The sequence below is a fragment of the Oncorhynchus clarkii genome, chromosome 11, assembly GCF_045791955.1.
Source record: "Oncorhynchus clarkii lewisi isolate Uvic-CL-2024 chromosome 11, UVic_Ocla_1.0, whole genome shotgun sequence".
NCBI classification, from domain to species: Eukaryota; Metazoa; Chordata; class Actinopteri; order Salmoniformes; family Salmonidae; genus Oncorhynchus; species Oncorhynchus clarkii.
Genome location: NC_092157.1, coordinates 25915282 through 25936244, shown reverse-complemented (window position 1 = coordinate 25936244; position 20963 = coordinate 25915282). Strand labels below are relative to the sequence as shown.

At 45.6% G+C, this 20963-nt stretch overlaps 1 protein-coding gene across 5 annotated transcripts in view; it reads right to left on the bottom strand.

Annotated features, from left to right (window-relative positions):
* LOC139420411 (partitioning defective 3 homolog) overlaps window positions 1-20963 on the bottom strand; it is a 546201-nt gene that overhangs the window by 118041 nt on the left and 407197 nt on the right. For all 5 annotated transcript variants that reach the window (XM_071170491.1, XM_071170488.1, XM_071170486.1 and 2 more), the window contains 2 exons: window positions 16762-16878; window positions 7125-7421 (listed from right to left, as the gene is read on the bottom strand). In XM_071170491.1, the coding sequence (XP_071026592.1) occupies window positions 7125-7421; window positions 16762-16878 (414 nt within the window). The remainder of the gene's footprint in view (window positions 1-7124; window positions 7422-16761; window positions 16879-20963) is intronic.

The following is a 20963-nucleotide window of genomic DNA, read 5'->3' as shown; positions in this document are numbered from 1 at the left end:
CGCTCGAAAAGAAGCAGCTCCAACTACCTAAAAACCCAGGGGTCCTTGGTGGGTGGATTGAGCTAGGGCTGACTTGTCAGCTGCCTGTCTAAAAAAAGAGGTCATGTCTCCAGATACACACAAACTAAAAAAAAAAACACACAAAAAACTGTTTATATAGCTAGCTATATATCTTCTGCGCAGGTAAGTGAAAGAGAGCTCATGACGAATCTGGTATCACTCTAGCAATACACTTCCAAAGTTGAGAAAGACTATCATCCAGCTTTTACAAAAGGCAATAATTACCACAGCCTAATAAACCCGAACTGTGTAAGAAAAAAAACTACTTCCAATTGGTGCCCTTCAGTTTTACAGAGCCTGACAGCGTTGTCAAAACACCTCTCATTTAGCCAGGCCCAATAACACATGGGTCGGTTATAAACAGCCAAATGAGCTCCGTTGTACTGCCGTCCCCTGAAGTGACAGTAAAATGTGATACAGCGTGACATTCAGGATTCAAAGCGCCACGGCTTGGCTCCCCGTATCTCCCAGGGTCTATAAACCTCATGTCTGACTCAGTCTGGCTTTACCGTTACACTGACCTTCCCATTAGGGCACTATTAAAGCCAGGGTATATTATAGAGCACACACACACACACACACTCAGCCCATGTAAGAAATAAAAGTAGAGACCTTATGGGTCTGGTGCCTCTGGCCTTCGATGCCGCGTTGTGGTTCACACAGACAAATCCACTGTTACTGTGTGTCTGCTCTGCTCCAGAGACCAGCCACAAGCCTGTCCAAGTGAACAGCTGAGACATTTGAGTTATTGAGAGACTGTTAGTGGGGGAGACATCTGGTGATCACCATGTGACCTCTGCTGTAGTGTAGTGTTACTAACTGTGAATCAGGAGAAAACAACTAGTTCAATGTGAGTGGTACTGTGAAGTTGCGCTCTGTCTCCCGCATGCTAAATGATTATCAGACGAATAGCCTTAACATGGCACTGATAAGATATGGAGAGGAATATAACCTAATATCAGTCTCTCCAGGTTTAGAGGGTCTCTTTCCAAGACTGCACCAATATTATATACGTTTTTGGCATCTTATATCCTGTGTGCCGCATGCGTGTTTGCATTCATGTCATTGCAAAGGCGTGAATTCGTATTCAGTCCATCCACGACGGGCTAAAATCTGCTGGTCGGTCAAAGAATAACCTTGGCATGCGTGTGCATCAGCACATCCAGTGATATCTTTATTTCATGTTGAATATACATGCACTTGATTTATTTATTGCCTCGACATTAAAGCCGCAACATGGCCCTTTGGTTTAAGTTTGTCGCAGTGAGAAGCCACCAACAGAAGCGTGTGTAATTGTACCCAAACCGGGGTTAAATGCCTAGTTGCCCTTGTCATTCATTCTGGTGACTGACAACACAGAAGCAGTTCCTCTCCCTGGACGAACCTTATCCATTTCCTGACATGTGACCTTCAAACAGGAAGTTCATTCTCCCTGTCACCTCTTCAAAGATGACAATATTTTCCTTTTGGTTGAATTCTGTGAGGCAAACTAAAACTTCAGCAGAGAGGAATGTTTTTCTAACCTTTATGGAAATTAGCACCTCAAAATGTATTTAAAACTGTACTTCAAAATGCCACTTAGCCCACTTTATATTTGAGTAACAGTCAAACGCAATTTGAAATTCTTCAGTGTTCCTTCTTTGTATTTGAGTCTATGAAAGTTCCATTAACTTTAATTTAAAAATGCAAATGACTGTTTATGTTTGTTTTGACAAGGAAAATGATGCCAGTCTTGAATGTGAATGTATTTGCTGTAGTTGTATAAATGCTGAGCCTTTGAGCTAAGTAAAAATGAATGCATATTATTAATCTCGCAGACACACAGACAAATATTACAGGCATTCCACTGAGGCTGGCATACATGAGATATGCAAATCAGCCAGAGGTGCAAAACCAAAAACGCACCTCTAACATAGGGTGCATATTTAATATCAAATCCAAACAATGCAACGATAGCAGCTACAGACAGAATTCTGGTACCTATTTTGACTTATGAATATTTTAGACTCAGACACCCTCAGACACCCATACCGAAAATTACTTATGTTTCAGCTTTAATCTCACTGTACTAAAATAAGCCTATATGAATGTTGTTATCGGCATCAAACATAACCCTATGAAACAAGTGGCCCCAAATAAGAGGGCAACTTTAAAAGAAAGTCTCAACTCCAGAGAGATCTACCGTCTGGCGAGCTTCTACCAGGGCTAATGTATTCATGCTACTGTGCAAGCGACATCTCACCAATTTGTACGGAGGGAAGAAACATTACAGTGTTCCTGTGAAACATGGAGCGCTACCACACACACACACACACACGCACACGCACACACACACACACACAGCACTTCCAAACAGCGAAATCAAGATTTGGCAAAGTCTGAGTAATGACAAGCAGCCATTTAGCTAGTATACTGGAGAAAATCAGAGAGAGAGAGAGAGAGAGAAAGGGAGAGAGAACGGGAGAGAGAAAGAGAGAGAAAGGGAGAGAGAGAAAGAGAAAGGGAGCGAGAAAGAGAAAGGGAGAGAGAGAGAAAGGGAGAGAGAGAGAGAGAGAAAGGGAGAGAGAGAGAGAGAAAGGGAGAGAGAGAGAGAGAAAGGGACAGAGAGAGAGAAAGGGAGAGAGAGAGAGAAAGGGAGAGAGAGAAAGGGACAGAGAGAGAGAGAGAGAGAAAGGGAGAGAGAGTGAGAGAGAAAGAGAGAGAGGGGTAATCGTGCATCTGCTTGTGCATCGCTAACTCTTGTTTTCTCAGTAAGCTGAAACATTTCTATAAATAGGTCTAAGTGTCACTGAGGAAAATGAATTGGATTATCACCATGAAGCCACCAGGAGCTACTCCAGCCGTCTGGTAATCACACATCACAGGGGGATGACAAGATACTCAGAAACTCTTAGTAGAACAATGACAGTTGGTTTCAAAATGTCATTTTATTATCAAAACCAACGCCATTCATTGAATGCCATCGTCAAGAAACAAGTATCACGAAGACCAAAAATATTAGATTTATGCTAAGAGTTGTAGTATTGTTGAGTATGTTAAGATTTGTTTTCCAGCCAACCATACGTCTTATCAATACGGTCATAGTCAGTGTCAGGATTGGTGCTGTTTCACTGGCCACTATGAGACAACAATATCCTCAGGAAACATATGCTACTATCTACCCACACTGACCTTCAAATCAGACATATGGACTGATGGCCTTTCCTAAGCCCAGAAACTATTGGAACATGGATTTAGCAGGTTAATAGAGGGTTGGATAACCTTGTCATATCTACTGGGCTGTCATAGTATGGCAGTCGGGAATGATTTCTCATTGGTAGTCTCGACACAGACACATTCACAGACGCGCTAGCCCACGCACACATGCTCACACACAAGCAGACACATTCCTACTGGGACAATCTCCCTCCATAGTTCTGAAAGTAGTAGCCAAAAGTGTGTCTACGTGTCCACGTCACACATGTGCAGATACACTACATGACCAAAAGTACATGGACACCACTATTCTGGGAAGGATTTTCCACTAGATGTTGGAACATTGCTCCGGGGACTTGCTTCCATTCAGTCACAAGAGCATTACTGAGGTTGAGCTCCGATGAGCGATTAGGCCTGGCACGCAGTCGGCGTTCCAATTCATCCCAAAGGTGTTCGATGGGATTGAGGTCAGGGCTCTGTGCAGGCCAGTCAAGTTCTTCCACACCAATCTCGATAAACCATTTCTGCATGGACCTCGCTTTGCTCACGGGGGCATTGTCATGCTGAAACAGGAAAGGGCCTTCCCCAAACTGTTGCCACAAAGTTGGAAGCACAGAATCGTCTAGAATGTGATTGTATGCTGTAACATTAAGATTTCCCTTCACTGGAACTAAGGGGCCCAAACTATGAAAAACAGCCCAAGACCATTATTCCTCATCTAGCAAACGTTACAGTTGGGCACTATGCATTGGGGCAGGTAGCATTTTCCTGTCATCTGCCAAACCCAGACTCGTCTGTTGCACTGCCAGATGGTGAAGCGTGATTCATCACTCGAGAGAACGCGTTTCCACTGCTCCAGAGTCCAATGGCGGTGAGCTTCACACCACTCCAGTGGAGAGGCATTGTGCATGGTGATCTTAGGCTTGTGTGCGGCTGCTCGGCCATGGTAACCCTTTTCATGTAGCTCCCAACGAACAGTTCTTGTGCTGACGTTGCTTCCAGAGGCAGAATGGAACTCAGTAGTGAGTGTTGCAACCGAGGACAGACTATTTTTACGAGCTACGCGCTTCAGCACTCGGCGCTCCTGTCCTGTGAGCTTGTGTGGCCTACTACTTTGAGGCTGAGCCATTGTTGCTCCTAGATGTTTCCACTTAATAACAGCCCTTAAAGCTGACCTGGGAAGAAGCTCTAGCAGGGCAGAAATTTCACGAACTGACTTGTTGGAAAGATGACATCCTATGACGGTGCCACGTTGAAAGTCACTGAGCTCTTCAGTAAGGCCATTCTACTGTCAATGTTTGTCTATGGAGATTGCATGGCTGTGTGCTCGATTGTAGACATCTGTCAGCAACGGGTGTGGCTGAAATAGCCAAATCCACTCATTTGAAGGGGAGTCCACATACTTGTGTATATATGGTGCATGTGTACCACGTCATTGCCCTCTCTCTGCTGTGTCCACTGAGCCGTTGGGCCTCATTGGATAACTCTGGGCAGGCCTCTCGCAAGCTGTCACTCAAATGTGAGGGGCTGAACTAAGAATTGTCTAGAACTGGAATTGTAAGGGAGATGGTCCACGTGGGGAGAAATGTATGCAAAATGGCGCGGCACAGCATAAACAACTCAGGATTTCGTGGCTAATTGAGGAGAGACAGTAATTCTTCATGTATGAACTACACACTGATACATCTAGCTCAAAGCGGGAGGTTAAAAAATACTTTCTTAGTCGCCAAAGTACCGGAGCACGTCTTAAATATCAGATTGTAGAGAGCGGTGAGAAATGCAACTGAGGCATTTCCATGCAGAACTTTGGTCCCTCAACATGACATGCTTTTTACCATATTTATGAAACTTGTGTTTGTGATAAATATTTGCCTTCCTTCCTTTTTTTGTTTTGGGAAACTAAAGCAGTTCCCATCATCAACTAGTGGGGAACTGAAAACACAGCATTTTTGCCAAACAAAAAGACTCCAAGCATTGGATGCTTTTAACAGATCACTGGCAATGTGTCAGTAATACAATGTCTGTGTCCCAAATGACACGCTATTCCCTGAACTTTATAGGCCCTGGTCAAAAGTAGTGCACTATGAAGGGAATAGGGTTCATTTGTAATAAACCAATGTACTACCAACAAAAGCCAGAGTAAAGAAAACAAACTCAAAAAGCCCAAGCACATAGAAGCATAGCAGCATCTTCAAAATAGCTCTTCAGAATACCAATGCCTTCCTCACACTAATTAACATAGCTAAACAATGTAATAATACCAAGCTGGATTCTTTTATCACATCATATATTCCTGTTGACTCCTGGGTTTATAGATGACCTTCTCCCTTATTGGCCGGAGAAGCTTTACTGACAGTGGTGTGTGTGTGTGTGTTGTGTGTGTGTGTGTGTGTGTGTGTGTGTGTGTGTGTGTGTGTGTGTGTGTGTGTGTGTGTGTGTGTGTGTGTGTGCGCACGCATTGACAGTGATGCAGAGCGCCACCAGACAAGGTGTGTGGAAGCAGGGGAGGATTAGACATGACCCTGGACAATAAAAGTGAGCGTTGTTCTGATATTACATTTTTCACACCCTGAGAACAGAATTATTGACGGATTTGCCCCCACTGTAAGAAGCCACAGTCTACCTGGGTCTAGCAGTGCCTAGGGGACACAGTGTAAAAACCTGCCTGAGGTATTCTTGCACAGTATGTGTGACATGTGTGACAAATAAAACAATTTGAAAAGGAGAAAGAAATACAGACACCCCATCTTTTATAAATGAGGTTTAAATGGAAGACTGTGGTTGTGTGTGTCTGGCTGTGTGCATTGTAGATGAGCCAGGTGGTGATGGTGGCGCTGGTGGTTTTGTTGGGTTTAGGTGTTGGTGCTGTTTTTTATGGTTTTGTCGGTTTTGGGTGGTGGTGGTGTTGTTGATGGTGTTGTTGGTTTTGGGTGGTGGTGGTGTTGATAGTGTTGTTGGTTATGGGTGGTGGTGGTGTTGATGGTGTTGTTGGTTTTGGGTGGTGGTGGTTGTGGTGTTGATGGTGTTGTTGGTTTTGGGTGGTGGTGTTGATGGTGTTGTTGGTTTTGGGTGGTGGTGGTTGTGGTGTTGAGGGTGTTGTTGGTTTTGAGTGGTGGTGGTGTTGATGGTGTTGTTGGTTTGGGGTGGTGGTGGATGTGGTGTTGATGGTGTTGTTGGTTTTGGGTGGTGGTTGTGGTGTTGATGGTATTGGGTGGTGGTTGTGGTGTTGATGGTGTTGTTGGTTTGGGCTGGTGGTGGTTGTGGTGTTGATAGTGTTGTTGGTTATGGGTGGTGGTGGTGTTGATGGTGTTGTTGGTTTTGGGTGGTTGTGGTGTTGATGGTGTTGTTGGTTTTGGGTGGTGGTGGTTGTGGTGTTGATGGTGTTGTTGGTTTGGGGTGGTGGTGGTTGTGGTGTTGTTGGTTTTGGGTGGTGGTTGTGGTGTTGATGGTGTTGTTGGTTTTGGGTGGTGGTTGTGGTGTTGATGGTGTTGTTGGTTTTGGGTGGTGGTGGTGGTGGTGTGAATGGTGTTGTTGGTTTGGGTTGGTGGTGTTGATAGTGTTGTTGGTTTTGGGTGGTGGTGGTGGTGTTGATGGTGTTGTTGGTTTTGGGTGGTGGTGGTGTTGTTGATGGTGTTGTTGGTTTTGGGTGGTGGTGGTGTTGATGGTGTTGTTGGTTTTGGGTGGTGGTGGTGTTGATGGTGTTGTTGGTTTTGGGAGGTGGTGGTGGTGTTGTTGTTGATGGTGTTGTTGGTTGTGGGTTGTGGTGTTGTAGGAGATGGAGGTGAGGTGTTGCTGTTGTTGATGATGCTGTTAGTTGCTGGCTGTTTTTGGAGTTGCTGGTGTAGGAATTGGATAGCGGTGCCCCCTACCTGTCAGCTGAGGGAGGGTGTCCGTTGCGAGGCTTGTTGACCTGAGCATAGAGGGCTTCCAGGTCAGGCTGGTCTGGACCGCTGTCCTGGGGGGGCTGGGGCCCTTGGTGGGGCTCCTGTCTGCTGTCTTCGGATGACCCGTCCAGGGAGCCGATGCCTGCGTAGGGGTGTTCCTCGTCCTCATTGGAGCTGAAGGTGCAGTTCAGGTTGGGGTTGATGTCCAGGATCTCAGCGTACTCCCTCTCCCTTGCCACCGACGCTTGACGTTCACGGAACTCCCTCGTCTTCGCCTGGATCCTGGAGAGGAGGGACGGAGAGAGGTAGGGAAAAGGGACAGAGAGAGACAGGGAGCGAGGGGGGATGGAGAGAGGCAGGGAGGGAGAGAGAGAGATAGAGAGAGAGATGTGGAGAGAGAGAGATGGGGGAGAGAGAGAGATAGAGAGAGAGAGATGGGGAGAGAGAGAGATGGGAGAGAGAGAGAGAGATGGGGGAGAGAGAGAGATGGGGGAGAGAGAGAGAGAGATGGGGGAGAGAGAGAGAGATGGGGGAGAGAGAGAAAGATGGGGGAGAGAGACATGGGGAGAGAGAGAGGGAGAGAGATATGGGGAGAGCGAGAGAGAGATGTGGAGAGAGAGAGAGAGAGAGATGGGGAGAGAGAGAGAGAGAGAGAGAGAGAGAGAGGTAGGGAGGAGGGATGGAGAGAGACAGGGAGGGAGGGGGGATGGAGAGAGGCAGGGAGGGAGAGAGAGAGATGGGGGAGAGGGAGAAATAGAGAGAGAGAGAGATGGGGAGAGAGAGAAAGATGGGGGAGAGAGAGAAAGATGGGGGAGAGAGAGATGGGGAGAGCGAGAGAGAGTGAGATGGGGAGAGAGAGAGAGAGAGAGAGAGAGAGAGAGATGGGGAGAGCGAGAGAGAGATGGGGAGAGAGAGAGAGAGAGATGGGGAGAGCGAGAGAGCGAGAGAGAGAGAGAGAGAGAGAGAGAGAGAGAGAGAGGGGGGGGGGGGGGAGGAAAAGGTCAGCAGTGCTATAACTCAATATTTCATACTGTTATTTAGGGAATAAAACACATGAAAGCCATTGTAAGGATGCCTGAAAAGAGGGTTGGTTTTTGAAATGGGGCATTTAAGGGGCTGGTATCGGCTGGGGGAAATCGGGAAAGGTTAGGGAGCTTCAAGCTGAGTCTTAAAAGGTTGCGTCTCAAATGGAACCCCATTCCCTATATGGTGAACTACTTTTGACCAGAGCCCTAAGGGCCCTGTCCGACAGTAATACACTATGTAGGGTGCTAGGGTGCCATTTGGGATATAACCCATGATACTCTGTTTGTTTCATAGTGTCTGCAGACACTACACATTGCAGCCTTTTCAAATTCAACAACAACATTCCTACTTAAGTCTATCTACCTCCCACCTCTATCGCAGGGCTCTTCCTCCATCTCATTGGGCTATTCCTAACATCTTTAGCCTGTTTTTCTTTCCCCCAGAAAAGAGAAGATAAGTCTAATGGAGGACAGACAGCATGCTGAGTTATTCAGATGAGTGGCCGGTGGAGTGCTGCGAGGCATCCCAAATGGCACCATATTCCCTATGCAGTCCACTACGTTTGACCAGGGCCCATAGCGCTCTGTGTAGGGAATATGGAACTATTTGGGACACAGACGTGGAGTGGCCATCCAGACCATGGTTGGAAGGGGATCTTCCTGAGGAGAGCGTATAGATCCCTCCCCTGGGTCCTCTAACCAGAGAGAAAACAGGCCGTCTCTGATCTCTCCTCCAACTCCTCTTCCACCCGGACGCTGTTCTCTTCTTCCTCCCCCGCCCCAGCTCCCTGGGAACTCTTCCCTCTTTCCTTCCACACAACAGGGCCTTTCAGGGCCTTTCCTGCCTCATACAGTTGACCTGGACTATGAATGCCTGCCTCTCCTTCCATGGAAAACAAGACCCAGGCGTACAGGGGGGGAGTGAGGGGTGAAAGGTGATCTGGAGCTGTGGGAAAGGGACAGGGGTAACAGAGGAGCAGTGGTGAAGACAGAGGGATGAACCCCTGCTGGTGTCCCTGCATGGCAGCACTGCAGCAGTCACCAGCCTGGGTAGTAGATCCAGATGCTGTGTGCTACCAGCACATACTTATGTACCGGTATGCACGCACGCACGCACGCACACACACACACACGCACACACGCACACACGCACACACACACACACACACACACACACACACACATACACACGCGCGCGCGCCCACACGCCCATGTAAGAACATGCAGGTACAAGTATGCAAACACACACGCACGTACAGTAGGCACACGCACGTACTGTACGAACACACATGCACGTAAACACACACACATCCCCACCCACCCACACACCACAATTCATCCCAACACTCTCCCAGGCTCTAAGTGGGGGTCATCTCACCTCCCAGTCTGTGGGATATTCCATATTTCCCCCATTACCTCAGGTCATAGCTAACCTCTGACCCCCATCGGCTATCCTTCACAGATGATTGACAGCATTGCCGTGGTAAGGCTGGAATCAGTGAGTTCTCATGGGTCTGTATATTGTATATTATAATAACAGTGTAATCACATTCCAAACAATGACTATTTATCTATGCCACAATAACCTAATTCCAAAAGGATTGGCTCGTTTATTTTTAGCCATGGAAATCCCATTATCTCAGAATGATCAGAAGGATTACATTTTGAGGGTATTGTGCTCACATGACGTTCCATGTCATTTATACACTCCTCAGCCTTGTCCACGATGTGTATTTGTATTTGTCAAAATAATATACATTTATTATATAAATCCCATCCCTTCAGTGCAGTCCCTGCTATGTCCCAAATGACACCCTATTCCCTATGGGCCCTGGCCAAAAGTAGCACACTACATATGGAATAGGGTGCCATTTGGGAGACAGCCTCTTATTGTACAGCACACACAACCTTGTGGGTGTCAGAAACAGAGTGATATAGATTAGTTCCCGCCACAGCAGTCTCATCTCATCTCGGCACCTGCCCAAACTGATGTCACACCCCTGCCAGTAAGACCAGACAATGATGTTATGACAGGTTTTTACGGAAACCCAGTGGGAATTCAAGGCTTTAGGCTCTTCACCGACTAATCAAATTCATAAAAATACAATATCAGTGTTCAAATGGGATAATGGGTGGAGCGGCAAGACTGGCGACATTAGACTGCATGGCACAGACAGACAGTACAGATAGACAGGACAGACAGATAATGACAGACAGACAGACAGACAGATAATGACAGACAGACCGACAGACAGACAGACAGACAGACAGACAGGCAGGCAGGACAGATAGACAGGACAGACAGACATGATGAATAGACAGGACAGACCAGTCAGGCAGGAGAGAGAGAGAGAGAGAGAGAGAGAGAGAGAGAGAGAGAGAGAGAGAGAGAGAGAGAGAGAGAGAGAGAGAGAGGACAGAGACAGACAGAGACAGATACAGAGACAGAAAGACCTTCACCCTCAGATCAGATGGCTCAGCACCTCTAGCTGAGGGCCAACCAACAGCAGCCAGATTGCCTACAATGCCAGTGTAACATGACAGTCATCTCCATATTCATCCGGTGTGATGTCTCACACACGCTGACCAGCTCACAACCAGGGTTCCATGGCACATTTCCCCCCTATTTGAACCCCTGTGCCATGTGCTGGGTAGGCCCCATGTGCTGGGTAGGCCCCATGTGCTGGGTAGGCCTCATGTGCTGGGTAGGCCCCATGTGCTGGGTAGGCCCCATGTGCTGGGTAGGCCCCATGTGCTAGGTAGGCCCCATGTGCTGGGTAGGCCCCATGTGCTGGGTAGGCCCCATGTGCTGGGTAAGCCCCATGTGCTGGGTAGGCCCCATGTGCTGGGTAGGCCCCATGTGCTGGGTAGGCCCCATGTGCTCGCTTGGTCAGTGTAGTAGGGTAACTGCCCCCCCACCCCACCCCTACCCTCCCATCGCCCGGCCTTAACTCCATTACGTAATTAATGACCCAGTGTGGTGTTGACATGAAGAAGAGCTCTGCCTACACTAAGCACTCCATTACTGCATTACCCTTAATTAACTAGGCAGTGTCTCTCTACTGTGGTCTCTCTCACCTCTCCTGTCTCTTTACTCTATCCTTACTACTCTCACCTCTCCTCTGTCCTTACTCTCCTCTCTTCTTAACATGTTCCCTCCTCTATTTCTCCACTCCTCTCTATTCTCCTCGTATCTCCTTTCTCTTCTTTCCTCTGTTGTCTCTCCTTAGTCTCTAGTCTGTCTTCTCTTCACCTCTACTCCCCCTTACATTTTCCTTACTAATTTCTCCTCTGTTTTACAGGACAAACTGGCTTAAAGGGATGTTTTGGGAAACAATGCAAGGGAAATGGAAAATTGAATTTCCGCTTCGCCCAGGATGCTCTAGATACTGTAATGTAAGGGATTATGGCAAGTCAGGAGTTTATCATTGAGGTTTTGACTGACAATCTCTTAAACACGTTTGCCAGGTTTCTTTCCTCAATTTCAGGTAAGTGGCTTCCTTCTTCATTTGTCGTCTTCGTTGCTGTTAGAAGAGAGCTCTTTGGCATCACACAACTAGCACACACACACACATCACAATTAAAACCACAAGTTTCCCCTCAACGGTAAACAACTCAGAAGTGTGAGTCACTGCATTAAGTTGAGAGGAGAATCCGCTATGTTTATTTCATTTTCAAAGAGAAAGTTAGGAGAGAGTTGAAGTTGCAGAGCGAGCGGTGCACTACTGACAAGTAGGTCCTTCTTCTGTGCGCTGAATAAATCGGAGTGTTTATCAAACAAGTCTGTGTAATTCTGGACAGATGAAGCCAATGCACCCTCCTCCGTATGTCTTTCAATGGGGGGGTGGGAGGCGGGAGCGAGGGAGGAGGCGGCTGCTGTTTTCAAACGCTCATTACCAAGTCTGCACTTCCAGAGTTCCACTTGGAGAGAGTCTGGCTGATCAATATGCTTGGTAGCAGAGGCGGGATGAAACAGAATGCATTGCTTTCTTTAGTAACTCTTGTAGACATCTTACATATATCCCCCCCCCCCCCCCCTGATGGCCAGACTGATGATGGACAGACTTTTTGGTTGACACTTGATTTGACATCATTTTATCAGGCAAACAATTTGGCACAATTCAATTCTGTAATAATCACATGTAGCTTGCTGCAGAGTATCAATTATCAAATTAATTGAGTATCAAATAATTACAAATATAATCAGGCCTGCAATCAGTTCCTTTGACCTCTCATCGAACTCAACATGTTAATGACGACAGACAGCAACACTTTACAAAGAAATTCAATAACGAAGCCAATTATTTGGTAAAACAATTACTGTTATGAAGGGATCAGCTGAGATAATGACTAACACACATTAACTTAGTGCAGTAACAAGTTATGAAGTACCTGCTGCGTAATTACAGACACTGTAATTAGTAAGACATTAACACAAGTTTCATTTCTAATCTCATTGAACGGAGGAAAGTCGTACACTTTGTGTACTCTCAACTGACGTGTCAGTACTAATTCTAGAATAGAAACGTTGTTGTCGTTGTGGTGGCTTAATTCCTCAAAACCAACCAGCCACACTGATGTGATGCTGAGGTCTATAGTATTACATGAATACAGGGTCCATTTGCATTCTAAAATAAGGAAATGGAAGACTAGTTGATCTTGCAGCTCCTCGTTCCTTGAAACCCGACCAACCACACTTGTGCCGTGTGACGCTACTGTAACTGCTGACTGACTAAACTACATAACCGGAGCAGTATACCTTGTCTTTGGTTGGCTGGCATCAGCAGGAAACCAAACAAACAGGCAGGCGTGGTGGTGGAAACAGCCAAACAGGCACTACAAGGCTTCCGGTCTGGGAGCAGGAGGAGTGTGAGATGAAGGAATGGAGGAGTGGAGGAGTGTGAGCCACTGATTAGAAGCTCAGAGGAGCCAACCAGATAAGAGAAGGGACATCATAATCTCACGCCACAGTCACAGAGAGAGAGAAATAGTGAGAGAAATAGAGGGAGAGAGGGGGGGAGAGAAACAGAGAGAAGGGGGGCAGAGAGAGGGGGGGAGAAACAGAGAGAGAGAGGGGGGTGAGAAACAGAGAGAGAGAGGGGGGGAGAAACAGAGATAGAGAGGGGGGTGAGAAACAGAGAGAGAGGGGGGTGAGAAACAGAGAGAGAGGGGGGTGAGAAACAGAGAGAGGGGGGGAGAAACAGAGAGAGAGAGGGGGGGAGAAACAGAGAGAGGGGGGGAGAAACAGAGAGAGGGGGGGAGAAACAGAGAGAGGGGGGAGAAACAGAGAGAGAGAGGGGGGTGAGAAACAGAGGGGGGGAACGACAGGGGGGGGGGGGGGGGTGAAGGAAGGGTTGCAGTTGGATAAGGTTTAAGACAGAGGCAGCAGACACCAGCAGGTTGCTACTGTGTGGTGGGTTTAGATCTGGCTTCAGACAGATGCTCTGGTAAACTGACAAAACAATGAGACAATCCCAATCTCAGCACACCAGGAGGCATGAAAGGGAATAATGCATATCCTCCTCTTGGAATCTCTCTGCTTGATTGACGGCAGGCCACACTAAACCCCAGGCACTGAGAGAGAGAATCAGGGTGTTCAAAGGGATTGGCCTGAGCAAGCAATCTAGGAATCGCCTTGTATCGCAAATAACCCCTCATTATAAAGATGAGTGATCCTGTACCTTACCTTGCTCAAACGGATCCCCTGAAACACACGGACTCTCTGCACTATTCCTTCCCCATCCAACCTGCATGGTACCAATCAAAGAGAATCATGCTAGTCCCTCAGTGTGGTGCAATCAGGTAGAGAAGCCAGCGGTTGTCCACAGGCATAAAGTCTTGTAATGGCTGTTGTGCTGAGGGCGGTGTGTTTGTGTATGTATGTATGTGTGTGTGTGTGTGTGTGTGTGTGTGTGGCTGTGGAGGGCCTCTCCAGCTAGGTCTTAATGAAGCGCTTGATGAGGAATAGTAGTCTGCTGAACAGCAACACAGGTGGCAGGCAGGCAGGCAGGCAGTTGCATATCATTTGTGAGATTATAGCAAAACAAATGGTGCTGATGATGACTCTTTATCATCTTCAGAATGGTTCATCACTGCACTGCTGGGTTCTGTACCCTGGTAGATGATATTTCAGCGTCAGTGTTTCTACTATATCTGAGGCACTCAGATATAAACGCAAGGCTACAATACATGGAGGCTATTTTGCAGAATAAACTTGGTCTAATAGTGTCTCTTAACACTGTAATCGAAACCATACTTTTTTACAATGTTATTAAAGTCAGACTTCTAGATATGTAACACATGCCATTTGTTTTATAGTTTCCTCATAGCAGACCAGGGAAGAAGAGGGTACACAGACTACAACTAGGATATCACATTAATCCACGCTAACCTTCTCTACGTCTTCTCTTTAGGCGAGGCAGGTAGCCTAGTGGTTAGAGCGCTGGGCCAGTAACAGAAAGGTTGCTGGATCAAATCCCCGAGCTGACAAGGTCAAAATCTGTCGTTCTCCCCCTGAACAAGGCAGTTAACCCTCTGTTCCTAGGCCCTCATTGTAAAGAACATTTTGTTCTTAACTGACTTAACTAGTTAAATAGAGGTAAAATATATATTTTTAGAAACACTAAATGCTCCGGTCAAAATGTGTGCTTCAATTATATCGTCGGTGTCAGCTGTGCGGTGTGTTTGGCAACGGGCCATCCCGACATCCCTGACACTTCCCCTGATGGGCTGACTGTACGTGCGCTAGTTTTAGAAATATAGCCCCCCCCCCCCCCCCCCCCCTCGTTCCATAATATCATAACCACTATGTCTAAAATAACCCCGTCTCAATGGGCCCTATATAATCAATCAGTGCATTTGCCTTGAGCAAGACCCACTCTCAGTGTCAGCACACCGCCTCTATCAAAATTTGCACCTCTGAGTGGCGTAACACAACCCAAAATACAGAGGTAATTGATTTTTAGCTGTCGCCCCCCTGAACTGCCATGCTTTGAATATCAGGCTGAGCCAGCTCCCTCCTCCCCGAGACGTCAGGATACTGTATTAATACCACAGACGATTTCCCAAAGGATTCCCAGATTCCTTTTCCATTATCTGAGAGTCAATTTAGAATTTCCATTCTGGTTAAGTGATGGCATTTTGGGATGGCGAGAAGGGGAAAGGAAAGTGGCCCTGTTGTATAGTGCTCCAGCGCTCCAGTGCTCTGACACTAGGGCTTAGACATGCAGAACGGAGAGGAAACAGACTAAATGGGAGAATGAGAAACGTATACAAGTCAAGATCCAGACAAATAGTGACTGGGGAGTGAGGGGAGTAAGGAAAGGAGGGGAAGGGTGAGGGCATGTTTTAGGCTTAGCCCCAGTCTGTGTCTGCGCTGTTTTATTCCGGCTTTGCATGGCAGGCGTTTGGGAGAGCCTCAAAGGGACAGAGGCTTTGGAAGGCTCTGGATAGGAAGGCTGTGGGTCTCTGGGGCGTGCTGGCAATGTGTTGGGCCAGCAGCCAGAGGGACAGCCAGGGCTCCCAGAGCACAAGACAAGACATTCCCTGCATGTCACAGTCTAGCCTCTATGAAGACTGTCTCCAGATGTCCCATTGAATAGGAAGACCATTGTGTGTGTGTGTGTGCGTATCCGACAGGCAGCTATCCTCACTCCCTCCCTCTCTTTCCACTGAGAGAAATATCAACTCCATTGTTTGTTTTCAATTACCTTCATTACCAACAGTAGTTTGATAACCGAGTTCATTTGTCGTTCATTTTGGCTTGCAGAGAACAATAAGAGGCAGCAAGCCCCTCGCTCCATTCACACAGCCACTGATATTGTCTCCTTCAGTCAAGTGAATTTAATAGAGCTTGTCTGCAAGGAAGGAATGAGGTGGAGAAAACAAAAAAATAATATGTCCGTTCACATCGCCTGTGTCCCAAATGGCACCCTATTCCCTTTATAGTGCATTACTTCTGACCAGGCCCCATATGGCTCGGGTCAAAAGTAGTGCACTATATATAGGGAATAGGGTGCCATCTGGTCAAAAGTAGTGCACTATATAGGGAATAGGGTGCCATGTGGTCAAAAGTAGTGCACTATATAGGGAATAGGGTGCAATTTAGTATGTAACCTTACAGAGGCCTCAACGTCCCCTAAAACATCGAGGGACTAACAGAGTCCAGGATGACGAAACCAAACGCCAAATTCTTGAACGATTAACAACCTTTTTACTGCCAAAAAGAAAAGAGAAATGCCCTACAACATTGATTTGACAATTCTAATGAGACCGGCCATTCAATCAGTCAAAGCAGAAGGAGCAAACCAGGACCATTAGCAGGTCAGGTCCATTCAATGGCACAAAGCAAAAAAATCTTTAGAAATGATCAATTTAATGTACTGTTATAAAAGGCCTGGACGTTTACAAATTGACATCGGAATGCTTTCCCAGAACTCTCCTCTTTCCACACCGCCCCATTTAGTTAATTGGGCAGTTTGCACATTTTCCCGGGCAGCGGCATGTAGCAGCGCTGTGCATTCTCCTCACAGACTTAATTGTGAGGCTATTACCAAGCCGGGAGAGCCCTGTAAATACAGGCACAAACACACACTCACCTCTCCTGCTCCAGTTTCATCCGTAGCATCTCCTCCTCAGACGCCTGTGTGTCCTCCATCTTAGATTTACTCGACCCCTTACGCTCCATCTTGTCTCCATTGCGGTGCTTCCCAAATCTGGAGACACAATAAGGGGGGAGGTATTTAATTGATGCCCAGGCTTTGTTCTAGTCTAGGTCGCAAGCTGGGCCTTTCTTGAATCCCCTATCTCTCGCAGAGAGGATTGGTGGAAATGTCCTGAAATGTGTCAGATACTGTTGGGCTTTGGGCAACTGTGAAAATGTAAGAGTCTTTATATGTGAGAACTCTACTATGCTCTTTGGCTTGAAGAAATAACTAACTTCAAGATAAAAACATTCACGACAGATGGTGCCATATTGAATCAAATCAAATGTCAATATGTGGTTTCCCCGCACTGCTAAATCATCCAACTTTATTGTCCAGAAATGTTAACAAGTTAAAAGCAAGTCGGTTTTAATACAGCGAGAAGGTAATACTCTATCAAATGGATATAGACTTCCTTCTGAAACCTCTCTCGTAAGGTTTACGGAGTGTGATGGGAGGTGTGACAGCTTGTGATTCAGTCTGACTTGAGGTGCACACACTGCTCTGAGCTGCTGGGTGAATTTCAGTTAGCAGAGCCATAGAAGCCGCTCTCTGGCATCATTTGCAACTTTCTCGGTGGCGCGGCGGCAAACTTTTACATTTTAATGACGCGGGTGACATGGAGGCAGCGGTAAATCCACGACAGGTTTATCGAGGGGTGAGAATAACTGCGCCTGACGATCGTAAATCCCCCAGCTCAGCCCTCTATGTGCAACTATGTGCAAATGACTGGAAACTCTGCCTGTCTGAGGGGTGTGAGAAAATGATGGAGGATAGATAGGAGAGGGGATCAGAAGAGCATGGATGGGGTTACCACCATCATACCAGAGCTACTCTATTATCCATTTCATACACAGAGCAAAATCCCACTATTTTGCCATTCCTGCTTTTTTTATAACAGCTTTTTGGTATATCTGAAAAGGGTTAGAGGTTAAAAATACATGGACAAATAAAAGCCAGCTGAAGACCTAGTCATGATTCCTGCAACCAAAATACAGGTATCAGGTGTGTGTGAATGGTTCACTGCTTTCTCGCTGGTAAATACATAAACAATTCCATTGTTTAACACCTCCCTAATTTGAAATGCAAACAGTCTCCATGGTTAAACAACACCCCCACACCCCTGCTAATTTGCCAGTTACCCACTGATATGTATAAAAAGGGGTATACCTCCAAGAAAGTAGTAAATAAGGGGCTTTTTGAAAGGGGGTCATACAAACATTGCCTTGTATTTTTTACAGGTCACATACATGTCTCAAATGGGTATATGACCTGTACAGTACATGACCTGATAGAGAATAATCCTCATGAGAGTTTGCCCCTGTGAGGCATGGAGGATGTCCAGGATGGATGCTGATTAGTGTTGAATGGCAGGAACCCGGTTACCGAGATTTACTGCGATTTACCGTCCAAAACCACTCCCTTTTCCCAGGATAAATAACTGTGAGAGACCAGTAAATTAAACTAAATTACTTATATGGTGTGAAATGGAACTGTTAAATGATATGTGATGTCTAAAATCTGTCTTCTCTACATCCTCTGCATGATGAATCAACGCTTAGGGTTTGGGACATACAGCCCATGTCAGTATGGATGTAGACCTAGAATATCTCATCATGGTAACATTTTTCTGTGTGACAGGTAGGCCTACATTTGCTGCAGCATAGTCTATGCTACAGTAATATAAAGACTGAATGTGCTTCTGATTTACCCATCTACATCCGGCCTTCGGGGGTCACCTTGTTTTTTCATTGTAAAGATTACATTTTTTTTTTTAAATTGCAGCTCCAGTCTTTCACTTGAATACCTTTGCTTAAAATCAGTGCACCCGCGAGCACTCTCTAGCAGGCTCTCTCTCTTCATCAACTCCATTAAAATGACATCCAAGATAGATAATCCTCTTCTAGATTGACATACAGTGGGGCAAAAAAGTATTTAGTCAGCCACCAATTGTGCAAGTTCTCCCACTTAAAAAGATGAGAGAGGCCTGTAATTTTCATCATAGGTACACTTCAACTATGACAGAGAAAATTAGAAAAAAAATCCAGAAAAACACATTGTAGGAATTTTAATGAATTTATTTGCAAATTATGGTGGAAAATAAGTATGGTCAAATGTGTTATTTTACCCCCTATTTTTTTGAGCAGTGTATATAATTCGAGTCCATATATATATGGACTCGAATTATTTATATACACATATATATATATATATATATATAAAATTATATATAATGTATATATAGATGTATATATAGATTGATATACAGTATGCCCCTATATATATATATGTCCTAGCCTACCTCTTTCAGGTCATTTATTCAATGCAGTACTAATTGAACTAATTCATGATGGGTTATGCATAATACACTTCTAATTTATAGCCGCAGTCTCTTGCGCAATACGCACACAACTGTGCTCCGCTGGCCTCTCTCCTTAAAAAAACACTTCTTAGCTCTTGGAGTGCCATGCAGGAAAAGCTAGACAAGAATAGCTTGTTGGATATTATTTGTTTTACAAATTCTTATACCAATAAAGTATGCCATTTTTTGCTGAATGTTAAATTCAGTAACCAACAGAACTCAATGGTAGTGTGAAAGAAGAGCGGACGCGCGATGTGTTAGGCTAGAGCAGTTACAGTATTTATTCAGACCAATAACCATTAAACCCTTGTGAAGAGAAGTGAAATCCTTCTGCATCTAACTCTAGTTCTACATTATTCAAGGATGTCATTAGAATGTTGAAAGCGAGGAAGGAATGAAGCAACAAGGGAGAGAGAAGTAAGTAGGCTAATAACATTAGGGGAAATATGAGAGGTATATTGGCGTCAGCCTACTAATTATACAAATAGGCCCTATTATATTTCAAAATTAAAATCAAATTTGCTAGCCTTTACTATAACTTTGTAGGCTGCATGTACTGCACAATAATCCCATGTTGTCTTCTGCTTTATCATGGTTTGAACGTGCGTAATTCCACTCCAAATTATACAGTCTAATACAATACAGTACAGTAATACAGTTCACACTCAAAAAGATTAGCCTACCAGAGATAGTTTCATTTTTTTTATTATCAAAGAGAGCATTTAGCTAGCGACATCCAAGGGCTTTTCTGTTTTTCTGTTGTGTGTAATGTACAGTAGCCCATATCACATATATATTGGATGATGGCACAATAATTCGTTTTTTGGGGGGCTTGGGCTCATTAAATGTTGTGTCCCAAACGGTCCCTTATTCCCTATATAGTGCACCACTTTTGACCAGAGCCAATTGCCATTTGGGTCGCAACCACAGTTGCGACCCACAGTTGTTATTTATGTGGTGTGAGCACTCTCTAAAGACACTGTCCAGGAAAGCCTCTCTCGTTAAATACTGCCTGTGATGTAATTTCCTGCCATTTTTTTTCTATAACGGTGCCAGCTGTGAGGGAACTCAAAGCAGCAGGAGGAAGGACACAGGAAGTAGACAGGAATTCAGGAAGTGCATTCAGTAAGTGCACCAGGTGCTCAGTTTGAAAGCCACTTCTAGAAATATGAACACATGTCTAATATTACAACACATGTATGGAGCTGGTTATGGGTTCCATGGGTTTGTGAATGTGCATGCGTGTTGCAAGTTCAACAACAGTTACTGATGCCAAAAATCTGATCGGTATAGAGGCAAGGCAATAACAATGTGTATGGATCTACATGTAAATCAATCAGTGGAGGCTGCTAAGGGGAGGACGGCTCATAATAATGGCTGGAACTGAGCGAATGGACTGGCATCAAACCATGTGTTTGATGCATTTGATACCATTCCACTTATTCCGCTCCAGCCATTACCACAAGCCCGTCCTTCCCAATTAAGGTTCCACCAACCTCCTGTGGACTTCATGTACGAGGGGATTCAATAACTGTATTCCATTTGATGGCTTAATTCACGCATTAACACATTAACAATTATTATGAAAAGCTCCATTGATTGCAGAAAAATCCCATTCCATTTCCAGACTGAAAGTGCGGTATTCTTGTGGAGCGTGTATGAGGTATTAGGTTGGACAGACAGACCTCTTGGTCCATGTTGTTGTTTGAGTCTATTCACTTTGTTTATTCAGGCT